Raw genomic sequence first — 17856 nt, 5'->3', positions numbered from 1 at the left:
ATCTAACGTGAAGCACAACAGACAAGGTGTCAGAGGGAAGCACCCAAGACAACCCCATAAAACTGTAAAACGGTCACATAAGATTTTGAGGACTATTGCGCTCACCTGATAGTTTCCATCTAACTTTTTATTATAAATGTTACTACATGTAACAGTCTGATCTTTGGAGAGTCCATGAAACAAGAATCGATACTCTTTTCACTGACTCTCAAAAATGAAGAAACTATCAACCTCTATGTTTACGCTTTGAAATACATAACCGTGGTGTGCGAATTACACGTTTATGAAATACATAACCGTGGTGTGCGAATTACACTGTTTATGAAATACATAATCGTGTTGTGCGAATTACACTGTTTATGAAATACATAATTGTAATGTGCGAATTATACTGTTTATGCGAGCTAAAATGTTGAATAAGTCATTAACAATCAACAATATGTGTATCGATTGATTTAAAATTACAATGTATTAATTTTGATCGAATATCCATTTCGTTTGCGTACTCGCAGTACTTTGATGAATTTCCTTATTAACTGCTGGTTATTGGCTGCTGGCTTCAGACGTCTGCCTACAATATCATGTCACAGGTCTCATCATTCTTGAAACGCTCCGCTTATGGAACAGTTTGTTTGGTTAAAATGTTCTTTTGTATTAATGAGGGCGTACATGTAGTTCCAAAGAGTAACACTTGTAGGTAGTAGACCTCATTGGGAAATAGCACAGGCACCTGAAGTATGGATATTACTACCCCCCCCCCCCTTTTTTTCATAATTTTTTTTTTGGTGGCAATAATTTCTCTGAAATGTATGAATTCCCAGTCTATCTCATCCCTCTTTCGATTCATGTAATCGTTTCACGCTATTTGTAAGCTTTAAAGATTGGCCTTCTACCGGTATAATAAAATACATACCGGTAGAAGGCCAATCTTTAAAGCTTACAAAAAGCGTGAAACGATTACATGAATCGAAAGAGGGATGAGATAGACTGGGAATTCATACATTTCAGAGAAATTATTGCCACCAAAAACAAAATTATGAAAAAAAAGGGGGGGGTAGTAATATCCATACTTCAGGTGCCTGTGGGAAATAGTGCATGTTCAAGAGACAATTTTTTCGTATCAATTTGATATAGAGAAAAATCAGCAAAGATAAAATAAATCAAATCATGAATATAAGTTGACAACAAAATCAAACAGATTCACCTTGTGTAAACTTTGAGGGATTAATCTTTAACCATATTCTACTTTGAATTTCTGGAAAATGGATGTCCAATGGACACACTCATTATATATGTATAATTACCCTAGACCCGATAAGGACCTTGGGTGCTTCCCTCTGACACCTTGTCTGTTGTGCTTCACGTTAGATCCACCAAAATTTCCTTCAATAAAATGCTATCGCATGATTGTTTAAACTCATTTGTCAGGTGTGCCCTGCAAAAATTATCGTCATTGAAAACACGTGACTACGAACGAAGACGCTGTTTGTTTTACCTAGTTAGCTAATGTATGGGTTTATACAGACCATATAAATGCGTTTCTTTGATTATTGGAAATACATGCATTCTTGATAGTTAATTGGTCTTGATGTTGGTTGTGACGATTTTGTAGCTTTCTTCGATACTCATCGCAAGTCTGGGCAGTAATGCCCTAAGTAGGACACCAGCTGACCTACAGGTACTTCCTCAAGTCAACCTACTTTTTGAGCAATGCAAAATTTCGACGTCGGCGAATTTACGACGCTGTTGACAAGTGCATTTGTGGGGAGAAAATTAATTTACAAGGATGTCACAGATACCACAATGGACGATGCCAAATTTGGAGGGATTCAAGGTAAATTTATTAAGACACCCTCTTTTTAATCAATACAATAATTCAATATTGAATAAATTCAAGACGATATCGTCTATATTTAGTATTGTATTGAAGTTTTTCTCATATTGACGTCAAAGGAAACTTAATTTGTTCTTTATGATATGTATACAAATTATGAACACAAATTATCACAAATTTCCAATGTTTAAATTATTTTCCGTGTTGATACAGGTGCACCCCCAGGAACCATATACCTGTCAGAAATACAAAACAAAGCCCGTGGAACAAAGGACAACAAGTGGCATGCTCTGAACAGAGGGAACCTATATCTGTCCATTGTCATTCACAGGCCTCCGCCAGTTACTGAAAATGTAGGAACCCTAGTGTATCATTACATTACTGGTACCGTGTATAGACAAAAATAGGAGAAAGGGAAGAGGGGAAATGAAGGTGGACGGGGAGGAGACAGAATGTGGGTGGGCGGAGAGAGAGAAGGCGGGCGGGGAGGAGACAGAATGTGGGCGGGCGGAGAGAGAGAAGGCGGGCGGGGAGGAGACAGAATGTGGGCGGGCGGAGAGAGAGAAGGCGGGCGGGGAGGAGACAGAATGTGGGCGGAGGGGAGACAGAAGGGGAAGGCAGGGATGGATAGGAGTGGGCCCGAGGTGGGCCAGACCGGGGTGGGGAGGGGACCAATCTCCCACACAATTGTGACCACACGTGAAAGGGACAGTAAAATATGTCGGTGATTCACAGAACATGATATAATGTCCTCATCAGTCAATACTCCGTTTCTTATTACTACTTGCAACCAGTGAACCAACAGAAACGAGAAGGCAGAATTCATATATGATATCTTCCTGCGTTGAAGAAGGTCATGGGGTACATATATCTATGCCTTCTACGGAAGATGGGCCATGAATGCTTTAGATACACGTACTCCTAAAACTGTTTTCTATCACATTTAATGAGGACGTTTACATCATAGAGGACATACTGGGTCCTAATAATCGATGTATCATCTCATGCTTCAAAGAGAAAAAAATATAAATAATTTCAAAAATAATTTAGATTCTATGGTGTACATGTATGTTGTAAATTGAATTTTAAATTGACACACAAAAGAAACTCGACCTCCTTTTTCGTTACTATATTTGCTATTTCGTTTAATTTTTACAACTGATAGATTGATTGAATGTTATTTAACGTCCCTCCCGAGAATATTTCACTCATATGGAGACGTCACCACTACCGGTGAAAGGCTGCAAAATTTAGGCCTATGCTCGGCTCTTAATATGGCCATTGAGCAGGGAGGGATCTTTATCGTGCCACACCTGCTTTGACACGGGACCTCGGAAGGACCGCCCCATTAGTCGCCTCTTACCACAAACAAGGGGGTACTGAAAAGATACACATCTATTCTATGAGAATTTAGAGTTTGCCACCATCATTTTGGTAAAAATTACCAAGGTGAGGAGGTGGGAGCCATGGAAATGTTCATACTTCTATAGCTGCAGTGAATAGAGTTAGTTACACGATTTATTTATACTATTGGGATGTTCTTAACCACTCTTCCAGAAGTGCCTGACGATAAGCGAATACACTGTAGAACCTAGCGCTGCTGGATTTGGGCGCGTTCGAATGCGTCGATCTAACATGTCCTACACATACTCTGTTGGCGAGAGGTCGGGTCGTATGGGAACCAGGGTAACGTATCGACATATTGCCATGAAGAGAGTCCAATATGGCACCGGGCATTCTCTTGTTGAAATGAAGTTGTGCTGGTGGACAAACGACTCGACGACAGGTTGTAGAATAGTGTCAATGTATCGTTGAGCTGTCAAATTGCCTTCATCATGACCAATTAAGCGGATTTCCAGCCACAGTATCTCGGCTTAATCTTGGATTATGTGTACCTAGTATTTCATTTGCAGGTTTTTGTGCAGTTTTAATGAACTGTTTGCACAAGTGCTGCAACGGCATGAAACAACCACGATAATACGTCGCAACCTTAAAGCTTCAGCCGGACAGTTTAAATCGGCAGTTGTACTAGAAATGATGTTGCGTAAACGCGTGAAAATGCGAACTGTTTTGTGGGTTGTTTTTTTTTTTTTGTATTGATGTTTTGCGAGAACGTGGTATGACTGAGTTCAACCAACCGTGAATTGATTGCGAAAATGTATGAAATCATCCAATTCAGATATGCAAACAATAAGTGAACTCGAAATAAAAGACACCACAGTTTTCCACACGTAATCAGTTTTTAAATCGAGGTAGGCTGCTGACAAATAAATGGTTTCAACAGTCTCGTTTAAAGTCAGGAATTTTAGTGGACGTATATGTATACACTCGAATTTTATTTGTCCCAATTTTTAAAGCTTGATGCGCTCGCAATTACATTTAGACATTAAACTCTCGTTGAACAATCACATGAATAATAGTTTGTAGAACAACCAGCTACATGTACCAAAATGATAAAATTCCCATTCAATGCATTTCATATTTTCTTTTTCAGTCATTTACGGAGAGATTTGAGTTACAGGTGACAGGAGCCATGTCTTTATTGTGTACTCTACATGATATGTCCATTACTGGAGCAAGTGTAAAGTGGCCGAATGATGTGTGGGTAAGAGGCCATAAACTGGCTGGTTTCCTGGCAGAACATGGAGGTATATTACCAGGTAAATATAGAGTCAGTGTAAAACATAAATTACATTTCATTATGTTTGCTTTGATAGATAATTTGTAGACAGTCTACACGTCTATTGCATAGCAAGAGGCTACGAGTTCTAAGTGGGAAATACCGCTGCCTGGATTTGGCGTTATCCTTGCATACTCCCAGCGTTCAAGGTCACAAAAGACGGAATGCTTTGTTCTAGCAAAAATTACTATACACTCAACAGCATACTTTTATGTAGTGTAAATGAAAAAGTGAAGATAACGAACAGTGGTAAATCTCAGAAATCGAAGAGAAACAAAATAAAGAGTATGGTAAACATGAACCCCTGGACATACCAGAGATGGGACCAGGTGCTTAGGAGGAGTAAGCATCCCCATTTAACCGGTCACATCCTTCTCAAGCCCTATATCGTGATCAGGTAAACGAAGTACATGTAATTTGTAGTCAAAATCAGTATGCGAAAAACGGCCTAACAATTGATATGAAACACGCCAGACAGCATTCGATCTAATAGCAGGATATATCTGCAAATAAGATAATTATATAACGAGTTTGAAATGATGACTTTGAATGGGTATTTGTAACTCTTGTAACATTCAAGTTATTTGTCAGTAGCCTGTCTCGATGTAAAATTTTATCATACGCAGAACGTGTTTTTGCGTATCAAATTGGTAAAGAGACATAAACAGCATATGCAGGTGATAATGGAATATCACAACATAAAGATGGAAAGTTGACGATGGAGAAGCTGATACCATCCCGTTTACCATTGAGCTGTTAGTTTGGTGTTAACACCAATGTTCAATAAAATATCCATATATAAATCAGATATGTAAGACTGCCCCCCCCCCCTGCCCCCCCCCCCCCCCCCCCCAATTCACTGGGATATATCGAATTGACAAATGAATGAAAATTAGATAAAACGTCGTCGATATATCATAATGTCGAGTCTAACTCCACAGCAAAAGATTTTTTCTCATAAGAATAAAATAAGACAGCAAATAAAGGAAGATAATTCATCTCCATGGGAATTCCAACAGACCGTTGGAAGACTGCTTACCAATCACTACATAGGTATTGTCCTTGAGAAATAATGATTCATAACATTTAGATTCATGAAAGTATGCTTGTAGCATTTTGACCCATTTTTGCAAGTATTAATTTAGCAAAATAAATTTCGGCTTCATGGTATTAATCATTTAAAGATATGTTCATGCTAGTAATGTAATGAAATATGAAGTTATAAGATGAGCATTCAATCAAAATCATTAACCTTGATAAAGCGTGTCTTTCTCATACATTTGTATTTTGTTATCGCATGAATACAACAAAACACACGTTCACATTTTCCTCTAAAGTTAGAATGCAAGGTGAAGATAACGAACAATGATCAATCTCATAACTCCTACAAGCAATACAAAATAAATAGTTGGGCAAACACGGACCCCTGGACACACCAGAGGTGGGATCAGGTGCCTAGGAGGAGTAAGCATCCCCTGTTGACCGGTCACACCCGCCGTGAGCCCCATATCCTGATCAGGTAAACGGAGTTATCCGCAGTCAAAATCAGTGTGCCAAGAACGGTTTAACAATCGGTATGAAACACGTCAGACAGCATTTGACCCAATGCGAGGTTGTATTGACGAACTAGATCGTTATGATGACCATAGAATTTGCGAAAGGCTGACTTCAATCGAGACTGTTGAAATCCCTGTACCATCAACTTGTTTGTCAGTAGCTTACCTCGATTTAAAAACTGACTTTACCCAGAACAAGCTCTTGCATATCGAATCAGTTGAGATATATAAACACCATATGCAGGTGATCATGGAATATTGCTACATAAATGTGGGAAGTTGACGATGGAGAAGCTGAAATCATCCCGTTTGTCATACAGTTGAGTTGTTAGTTTGCCGTTAATGTCTACTTTCAATAAAATATCTAAGTATGAAGCAGAAGTGGACGACTCTGTGGTGTCCTTTATTTCGAGCTCACAGGGATATATCAAATCGACATATGAATGAAAGCTATCATTGTTAATAGACAAAACGTCATCGATATATCTAAAAGTCGAATTGAAGGTCACAGCGAGAGATTTTTTCTTCTCACGTAGAAGTTTTTGAATAAATTCTGCTTCATATGAATATAAAACCAGGTCAGCTAACAAAGGAGCACAATTCGTGCCCATGGGAATTCCAACAGACTGTTGGAAGACCTGATCACCAAAGACCACGAAGATATTGTCAATGAGGAACTCTAGCATGTTTTTTATTTCAACTTTAGAGTACTTGTGCGTGGAATCAGAGTGGTGTTTAACAAAGTAAGTTTTTGAATGACTGATCACTAGATATGAATATTTCCGTTTTCCGTTTTTGTTGAAGAAGCAACTGTCTATGATGTCAAAAAGTCTAGTCTTTAATTTATCGTGAGGAATGGTCGTGTATAGTGCTGAAAAGTCATAGGTTTTAATGCTATTGATTTGGGGAAAATTCTATGATTTCAAGTTTACTAAAAGTTCTTTAGAATTTTTTAGAATCCACATTTGATTAACACCACTTCTGGCATATGTAGTCGCACAGTAAGTTTGAAGTTTCTCCTTCACAGCTGTTAATATTTTCGTGAGGAGCAAAGATAGGGGCTTGGTAAAGTACTTACTGGATCCAGCAATGTATCTTTGTTTGTAAGGGTTTTTATGTAGTTTAGGAATCCAGTATAGGTACGGTAACTCATATTCATTCGACCCATTGACTTGAATATTAAATGTGTCTAAAACTGAAGCATGGTTTTGAAGAATTTCGTCTTTTGAAAGGGCAGTTGGAGTATAAGTATGATTACCAAAAGTGGAATTAATGCCAAGTTCGTTTAAAATACAGTTGTAATAATGAGCCTTACAAACAAAACACAGAAGGATAGATGGTACGTACTTTTGTTTTCATGTGTCTAATGCGGGATTTTAATATCCCTCTTATGCTTTTAACCCATTCTGACAATGTATCAAGTTCTTCTTTTTCATATTTAGCCCATCGTCTGGCATAATCTTCGACAGAACTCATAATAGAGATGAAGTTCTGTCGCCAATTAAAAGACCGAGGTTCTCTGTATTTAGGACCTTTAAGAATAAGTGATTTGAGGTCCTCATTTTCAACTATATTAACATCACCAGTAATGACATGTCCAGCTGGACTGTAGTTGAAAGAAGATGAAGAACAAGAATTCTTTTATGACGAAGAATGTTGGTTATGTTGACGGCATCTATTCCTTTGTTTGTAAATTTGAGCTTAAGGAACTGACGGCATGATCTGGAAGGAATGTCATCCGTGGTCCGTGCTGGTTTATAGAGCCTGTGGTAGGCAACATCCATAATCATAGAGTTAAGTCTATATTCAGGTGTTGAAAAATCCAAGTATAGACTAGCCATAGCTTCTTCAAATAACGTATGTAAAACCATCAATGGAATAGAGTAAAGTTTTGTACGAATATGACGTGGACCCAATTGTCTGTTGACGTGAGGCAAAAGTGAATCAAACGTGACATCATTTATACTTGGTCTTTTATATGAACGATGTCCGTGACTGCGTTTTCGTCTTTGGGTATTGGGAAAGAGTCCCATCACATTAACGTTATTTCCTTGTGGACTAGTCAAATTTCCCACATCATATACATTATCATTGCATCCATATGGAAATGCAGTGCCTAGGGTCCTGATCCAGTGATCTTCTCGTTGTCTACGAAAAGGGGTGCTTAATGTAGGATTGTTTGTGTGATGGTAATTTTTTTCTAAAATCCTTACCCTCATGGACAAGATGGAGTGGTCCGGTGCATTAAAATGCTTGTAAAGAAGTTAGTTACCACCATTATTAATTTGAAATCTGTGTCCCGATATTCTTTTATTAAGTGAACCCTTGGTTTCTCCCACATAAATTAAGCCACACAAGTTACACTCAATGGCGTAGACAACGTTTGAAGATTTACAAGTCAGATTATCAAACGTTTTGGTACAGAAACTACGTCCAGTTAAATTACTACTAAATGAATTTTTAGTGATCAGTATATCACAAGTTTTGCAATTTTTTGCAGAACATTTTGAGGTTGAACACATGAGGTCTGAAAAGGAATTATCAAATATATCTCTTAAAGGAACATAACAGTCTTTAAGTTGGGTATAAGAATTTTGGTTTCTGTACCAAAGCTGACAATCTGACGATTGTACATACGACAAATCTTTGATATCTCGAAGGATAATCCGAGGGACACCAACCGATCTGTAGGAGTCTGTGTCCCTTATGGACTCCACAGAGTGACACCTTTTTATACTGGGCGACGTGTCGGCCAGTATTTTCTTAAGCCTTTCATTTATTGTCTACAGATTCCCAAAATGATTCACACCTGTTTGTGCTTGGAATAGGGATCAATGTAAACTCTGACATGCGACGTCATCCGGACCTCGTTGGAATTGCCACCAGCATTCGCTGTGAAAATGGAGGGGCCATGGTCAGTCGAGAGAGGGTCCTGGCAGACGTCTGCAACAAGCTGGAGTACTACCTTAGTCTCAGTCATGGGGATCTTTACATCGAGGCGTGCAAATTTCAAATGTTCAAGAAAGGTCATCCAGTCCGAGTTCATCGTTTAATTGATGGCTTTATGTTTCCAGCTACAGTCGAAGGAATGGAGGAAAACTGGAACATGATTGTTAAAGGTTAAGTTTACCAAACTGATCTCCTCGGAAATAACAGTAGGGTTAATGATGTCATATACTCGGAATAAATTAATGTGCTCATATAATTAACAGGTTTGTCTCATCTAATTGGAACAAGCTAATGAAGTAATATAAACACGATAGGTTAAAGGGGTCAAATAATCGGAACAGAATAAAGAGAAACAGTGAGGATAACAAACAGTCATCGATCTTATAACCCCTATACGGAATACAAAATTAAGAGTAGGGCAAACACAGACCCATGGGCATACTGGAGGAAAGAGTAAGCATCTCCTGTCAACTGGTCGTACCCGCCGTGAACCCTATATCTCGATCAGATAAACGGAGTAATCCGCAGTCAAAATTAGTGTGTATAGAACAACCTAAGAATGTGTATGAAATACTTCAGACAGTATTCGATCCAATGACAGATTGTAGTGTCAAATTAGATCGTTATAACGACTATAGAATTTTGAAATGCTGACACTTTAAACCAGACTGTTGAAACCCTGTAACATCAACTTGTTATCAGTAGCCTACCTCGATTTAAAAACTGATCATACGCAGAACAATCTCTTGCGTATCGAATCAGTTGAGAGATATAAACACCATACACAGGTGATAATGGAATAATGCTACATAAATATGGGAAGTTGACGATGATGAAGATGAAGCCATTCCCTTCGTCATAAAGTTGAGTTGTAAGTTTGCCGTTAACATCCATGCTCAATAAAATATGTAAATACGAAACAGATGTGGAAGACTGTGGTGTATTTTACTTCAAGTTCACTGGGATATATTAAATCGACATATGTATGAAAATGATTGTTAATAGATAAAATGTTGTAGATATATCTAAATATCGAGTTGAAGGACACAGCAAGAGGTTTTTTTACTTTTCATGTAGAAGCTTTTGAATAAATTATGCCTCGTAATAATAATAATTAAAAAAAAACTGGTCAGATGATAAATGAGCACAATTAATACCCATGAGAATTCCAACACTGTTGGAAGACCAGGTAATCAAAGACTACGAAGATATTGTCAGTGAGGAACTCTAGCATCTTAGCAGGTTAAAGAGATCGTTTTCTTTACTGTAATTTTCCCATCTCTTTGCCTATCCTTCCTCAAAAGTACACTAGAGTATTTCAATTTTATGTCCACATCATAATTTGTTTTTAGCTCTGAAGTTGTTAAAATGCATTACTTCTGTGATTTCTCCGCAGATAAAAATGGAAAACGGATACAATGCAAGTCCGGTGATCATTCTATACGATCTTTGCCAAACAACTTCATCTATGTGTACAGTGGAAGACTCGCGGTTCCCTGGAGGGTTCGTCTTATTCTGAATTCTCTCAAGTCTGTGGTGGACACCACCAAATTTTCTATGGATGCACTAAATGACGAGAAATTGAAGGATGGTAAGAAATATAAAGAAAGAATACAATTTTAAGTGGAAACTAATGTCATTACAACTTAATTGGTGATATTTGATAATTGTGGTGCATGTATGTGTACTCGTTTGGAACAGTCAGCTGATGATGTATTTGTCGTCATCATCATTTAGAGCTTTATGTCTCCCTCATGCATAGCTCTTATCCTTGGACGAATTTGGCTCCACTTGTTTGGCACGCTGTTTTTGGCTATAGTTAGATCTAAAACTTCATAGTTATTTCGGATTTCAAACATTTCGGTTGAGCATCACTGAAGAGACATTATTTGTCGAAATGCGCATCTGGTGCATCAAAATTGGTACCGTATAAGTTTTACATTATCACCCCTGGGTCGAGGCCTCTGCTGGTGGACTGTTAGTCCCCGAGGGTCTCTACAGCCCAGTAGCTAAGTACTTCGTTACTAGCTTGAAAATACGGATGTATATTTAATTGCTGTTATAAAATTTAGAAATTCATTTCAAAATTAAGGATTATCTCCCTCATGCATAGCTCTTTTCCTTGGACGAATTTGGCTCCATTTGTTTGGCACGCTGTTTTTGGCTATAGTTAGATCTAAAACTTCATAGTTATTTCGGATTTCAAACATTTCGGTTGAGCATCACTGAAGAGACATCATTTGTCGAAATTCGCATCTGCATCAAAATTGGTACCGTATAAGTTTTACATGTATGATATTATTAATCTATAGGAATTCAAGTTTGCAAAACGATTGTGTGAATGGAATGAATATTAATGAAGTGAATGACTAGTTAATGAAGTGAATGACTATTTAATGAATGTTAATGAAGTGAATGACTATTTAATGAATGTTAGTGAAGTGAATGACTATCTAATGAATGTTAATGAAGTGAATGACTATTTAATGAATGTTAATGAAGTGAATGACTATTTAATGAATGTTGATGAAGTGAATGACTATTTAATGAATGTTAATGAAGTGAATGACTATTTAATGAATGTTAATGAAGTGACTGATTATTTAATGAATGTTAATGAAGTGACTGATTATTTAATGAATGTTGATGAAGTGAATGACTATTTAATAAATGTTAATGAAGTGAATGACTAATGAATGTTAATGAAGTGAATGACTATTTAATGAATGTTGATGAAGTGAATGACTATTTAATGAATGTTGATGAAGTGAATGACTATTTAATGAATGTTAATGAAGTGACTGACTATTTAATGAATGTTAATGAAGTGACTGATTATTTAATGAATGTTAATGAAGTGACTGACTATTTAATGAATGTTAATGAAGTGAATGACTAGTTAATGAATGTTAATGAAGTGAATGATTATTTAATGAATGTTGATGAAGTGAATGATTATTTAATGAATGTTGATGAAGTGAATGACTATTTAATGAATGTTGATGAAGTGAATGACTATTTAATGAATGTTGATGAAGTGAATGACTATTTAATGAATGTTGTTGAAGTGAATGACTATTTAATGAATGTTAATGAAGTGACTGACTATTTAATGAATGTTAATGAAGTGACTGACTATTTAATGAATGTTAATGAAGTGACTGACTATTTAATGAATGTTAATGAAGTGAATGACTATTTTATGCACAAGAAACGAAAGTGGGATATTTCAAAAGACTGAATGATATTCCAAGTTATCAATTAATTTTATTGTTTTGTTAAGGAATGAACTGAATTGATATCGACAATGAATAAATTGAGATTTTCATATTTAACCCAACATTAAATTAGTGCTCTTGCTTCAGTGTTTCACATCAAAGGACACTAGAAAATGAATCCGCTAAAATAAGTACACAGAGTAATATGAATACTCGAGTGTGTAGGTATCTGATATTGTTATAAACACTCGAGTGTGTAGGTATCTGATATTGTTATAAACACTGGAGTGTGTAGGTATTTGATATTGTTATAAACACTCGAGTGTGTAGGTATCTGATATTGTTATAAACACTCGAGTGTGTAGGTATCTGATATTGTTATAAACACTCGAGTGTGTAGGTATCTGATATTGTTATAAACACTCGAGTGTGTAAGTATCTGCTGTCCTTATAAATACTCGAGTGTGTAGGTATCTGCTGTCCTTATAAATACTCGAGTGTGTAGGTACATGTATCTACTGTCCTTATAAACACTCGAGTGTGTAGGTATCTGTTGTCTTTATAAATACTCGAGTGTGTAGGTATCTGCTATCTTTATAAATACTCGAGTGTGTAGGTATCTGCTATCCTTATAAATACTCGAGTGTGTTGGTATCTGCTGTCCTTATAAATACTCGAGTGTGTAGGTATCTGCTGTTCTTATAAATACTCGAGTGTGTAGGTATCTGATATTGTTATAAACACTCGAGTGTGTAGGTATCTGTTATTGTTATAAATACTCGAGTGTGTAGGTATCTGATATTGTTATAAACACTCGAGTGTGTAGGTATCTGATATTGTTATAAATACTCGAGTGTGTAGGTATCTGATATTGTTATAAACACTCGAGTGTGTAGGTATCTGATATTGTTATAAACACTCGAGTGTGTTGGTATCTGTTATTGTTATAAATACTCAAGTGTGTAGGTATCTGATATTGTTATAAACACTCAAGTGTGTAGGTATCTGATATTGTTATAAACACTCGAGTGTGTAGGTATCTGATATTGTTATAAACACTCGAGTGTGTAGGTATCTGATATTGTTATAAACACTCGAGTGTGTAGGTATCTGATATTGTTATAAACACTCGAGTGTGTAAGTATCTGCTGTCCTTATAAATACTCGAGTGTGTAGGTATCTGCTGTCCTTATAAATAGTCGAGTGTGTAGGTATCTGCTATCTTTATAAATACTCGAGTGTGTAGGTACATGTATCTACTGTCCTTATAAATACTCGAGTGTGTTGGTATCTGCTGTCCTTATAAATACTCGAGTGTGTAGGTATCTGCTGTTCTTATAAATACTCGAGTGTGTAAGTATCTGCTGTCCTTATAAACACTCGAGTGTGTAGGTATCTGATATTGTTATAAACACTCGAGTGTGTAGGTATCTGATATTGTTATAAACACTCGAGTGTGTAAGTATCTGTTGTCCTTATAAACACTCGAGTATGTAGGTATCTGCTGTCATTATAAACACTCGAGTGTGTAGGTATCTGCTGTCATTATAAATACTGGAGTGTGTAGGTATCTGATATTGTTATCAACACTCGAGTGTGTAGGTATCTGATATTGTTATAAACACTCGAGTGTGTAGGTACATGTATCTGCTGTCATTATAAATACTCGAGTGTGTAGGTATCTGCTGTCCTTATAAATACTCGAGTGTGTAGGTATCTGCTGTCCTTATAAATAGTCGAGTGTGTAGGTATCTGCTGTCTTTATAAATACTCGAGTGTGTAGGTATCTGCTGTCCTTATAAATACTCGAGTGTGTAGGTATCTGCTGTCATTATAAATACTCGAGTGTGTAGGTATCTGCTGTCATTATAAACACTCGAGTGTGTAGGTATCTGTTGTCATTATAAATACTCGAGTGTGTAGGTATCTGCTGTCCTTATAAATACTCGAGTGTGTAGGTACATGTATCTACTGTCCTTATAAACACTCGAGTGTGTAGGTATCTGATATTGTTATAAATACTCGAGTGTGTAGGTATCTGTTGTCTTTATAAATACTCGAGTGTGTAGGTATCTGCTGTCCTTATAAATACTCAAGTGTGTAGGTATCTGTTGTCTTTATAAATACTCAAGTGTGTAGGTATCTGCTGTCATTATAAACACTCGAGTGTGTAGGTATCTGTTGTCATTATAAACACTCAAGTGTGTAGGTATCTGATATTGTTATAAATACTCAAGTGTGTAGGTATCTGCTGTCTTTATAAATACTCGAGTGTGTAGGTATCTGCTGTCATTATAAAAACTCGAGTGTGTAGGTATCTGCTGTCCTTATAAATACTCGAGTGTGTAGGTACCTGCTGTCATTATAAACACTCGAGTGTGTAGGTATCTGCTGTCATTATAAATACTCGAGTGTGTAGGTATCTGCTGTCCTTATAAATACTCGAGTGTGTAGGTATCTGATATTGTTATAAACACTCGAGTGTGTAGGTATCTGTTGTCCTTGCCCAAATGGTGACACTGTCAACCTGTTGATTTGATTGTTTTGTTTGATTTCTGTTCATTTATCATGTTTATATAAATCTTAGTTATATACATGCACCAACATGATGATGTAAGTAAATAAATCGAAAATGATTAAATCAAGATCATATTTCAACCCAAAGTAGTACTCTTGCTTCACCACTAAGGGTACTAAAATACGAATGCCGCTAGTAGTATATAATGTATTTGTATCTAATCGGATGTGCACAATAAGATCCTATATTTTGACTGTACCTGTATCACCAGGAGCTTGGAGAAGAGATGCTGTGGTGGTTGTAATGGGAGAACTGACTTCCGGAATTGTGGACAGTGTGGGAAACTTTACAACAGTGCAGGAATTCACCCAGTCTGGGGGTGCAGTGATACTCATCAAAACCAAAGCAGATCAGATCTTTCCTAACTTAAGTATGAAGCTTTGTTATGTGCAATGTAGATCTATATAAACAGCACTGTTATATCGTCCAACTCCCATATTGGTCAGAAAATAAATCTCAGAAACTTGATACCCCTTTATTGGCCTATGATCTGTGATTTGTACACGATTGGACACATTATATAAAAACGGACGACATAATGCATACATTGGACAAATTTCAGTCCCTTTCTCAAGTAATGTTATATAACATAAGAACAAACTTAACAGTAATATTAATGCTTCTTTATCAGTTATTGCTCTTTTGATCGTGTAAACCACTTTGGACCTCTGTAGTCACATCCTCAGATCTGGCACAGGGGATCTTATAATGTAAAAAAAAAAAACAAACAACAAAAACCTACAGAACACATTCACTTAAAATACTTTCTTTCTAGTCCAGAAAAAGATATTTTTACAATTCTTCAAATCATTTTCCCTGGATTTGGAGAAACCATGAAACTGTGAAAAGTTTACACATAGATGACAAACAAAAGGTGAACTGATTACTATCTGTGTAGCCTTCCTCGATTTTTAACATTCTGACATCTTGTAAAATACCCAGAATTTTAAACACGTCAGAAAGCTGCTATCTAAACTATGACAAGCACGAAATACCAAATTCTATATTCTATGTGTAATTATTACAAAAAATAATCATTTTTTCCCCCAGATATATCAACTCGCACAGTGGAACGAAGCAACAATTTTTTTCAAGTATGTTATTCAGAAGATAAAAGGTTTACAGTTATAGCCTCCGGAAGTGAATTGACCTTCGACCCTGATGCCAAGTCCGAAGTGATAGGGTTTTACGACAGACAGGAAAATGGTCCCCCCTCTGCTGTTCTTGTGCCGGTTGATGCTGGAAAATGTGCAATTTTGGGATTTGACATCGAAATCACTTATAATGACATTGGTTTAGTGCCAGACATCACTGAGCCAGAAAAATTAGTTGATCCTTTATCCAGAACTGTTTTTACTAGAGATGAATATTTTAATTATGTTCTGTCAAAACTGCTCAATTATTTTTAATTTGAGCTGCATTATCTTGAATCGAATAAGTAGGACAACCAAGAATGATGTAAATGTATATGTGTAATTAACCCGGTGATCCGACATACATTGTAGTGTGAACAATTCAGGTGATGAATGGACAGGTTTGCCAGTTGGTACTGGTTCAATGATATCAACTTACCGTGATATCCGTAAAATGCTGTATATAGTTATATACGTTATTACCTACACAAGATAATATACATTCTTTTATTTTTATCTATACTGCATATCTTTTGATGTGTCTATTCTCGTATTTACATGCAGATATGTGATAATTTATCTGATAGAGAGGGCAAATAAGAAATGGTGTTAGTTTATCGCAGGCAAGTTGAAACAGTCTTATTTTTGTTGTTGAATAAATGTTCAGAAAGATATATTGATTGACATATATGACACAGTAATGTTATGCAATATTGTTGGATAATATATTAATGTCCCAAAACTTTACAAGCCTGCATTTCCTCCACCTCCAAGATAAAACTACTTTAAAACAACATTTCCACGATTTCCAGAAGCGCACATTTGAATTCACATCATGGTTCAAAATCTGAATACAATCAAAATTCTAGATTTGCGTAAGAGATCAAAATTTGATAAGGATTATGATAAAATTATATTATTACGTAAGTGGCACTGGAAATTCAATGTATTGCTAAATGGCATGTTGTTTTTTTAAACAATGCATTTTACACAATGAATACCACAAGACAGTCATGTATGGTATCAAAAATTCAATTTTTAGCCGAGTTGCAACGAAGTTGAACTCGGCTATTGGTTTGGTGATGCGGGCGGGCGAGCAGGCGGGCGGGCGTCAACAATTGGTTTCCGGATGATAACTCAAAAAGTTTACAATCTAATCAAATGAAACTTTGATATATTGTTGGGTACCAGGTAAGGAAGACCCCTATTGATTTTGGAGAAAATAAGTCAAAGGTCAAGGTCACAGTGACCGAAAATAGATTTAAAATTAAAAATAAATTTGGTTTTCGGAGGATAACTCGAAATTTTTTAATTTGAATATAATGAAACTTGTATATATTGTTTGATACCAGCAAAGCAAGGCCCCTATTGATCTTGGAGAACAAAGGTCAAAGTCACAGTGACCGAATATAGATTGAAAACTTCAGACAAATATGGTTTCTTGACAATAACTTGAAAAGTTTAAAACTGAAATTAGTTCTTCACAATTATAAATATGCCACATCATTCCTGGCTTTACAATGTATCCCATGCAACTCGGCTCATGCACCCCTAGGTGCATATACTGATTTTTTATTCTTCTCAAGATTTAAAAGATTTACATGATAAAATTTCTATAAACACAATTGAAAATAAAAGAATGAAATCTGATGACAAACCCGTGACAGCCAAGTTTCAATTGGAAGATACCCGAGGACATTTCAAGGAGGTGTTTTTGTCAGCGCAACTCTCCTGAAACCGCTCAACAGAATTTCATGAAACTTCGATAGTTCATAAGGACATTATGTGTAGTATGCAAATTCGGAGAAAATTGTTATTTCAATTGAACTTAGAAGCTTGGCCAAAATTAAACATACTTCTGAAACAGTTTGTCAGCGTAACTCCTCTGAAGTCGCTGAACAGATGATT

The 17856-nt window shown here is 36.4% G+C and overlaps 1 protein-coding gene across 1 annotated transcript; it reads left to right on the top strand.

Annotated features, from left to right (window-relative positions):
• Window positions 1-1434: 1434 nt before the first annotated feature.
• LOC125683117 (uncharacterized) lies at window positions 1435-16622 on the top strand. The gene is made up of 8 exons (XM_048923932.2): window positions 1435-1508; window positions 1613-1834; window positions 2048-2187; window positions 4329-4494; window positions 8860-9189; window positions 10416-10610; window positions 15027-15185; window positions 15866-16622. Exons 2-8 carry the CDS (start codon window positions 1711-1713, stop codon window positions 16222-16224), a joined length of 1473 nt encoding a protein of 490 aa, XP_048779889.2. The 5' UTR covers window positions 1435-1508; window positions 1613-1710; the 3' UTR covers window positions 16225-16622.
• The last annotated feature ends 1234 nt before the right edge of the window (window positions 16623-17856 follow it).

This window comes from Ostrea edulis, chromosome 6, assembly GCF_947568905.1.
Source record: "Ostrea edulis chromosome 6, xbOstEdul1.1, whole genome shotgun sequence".
NCBI lineage: Eukaryota > Metazoa > Mollusca > Bivalvia > Ostreida > Ostreidae > Ostrea > Ostrea edulis.
This window is presented reverse-complemented; position numbering and strand designations above follow the sequence as displayed.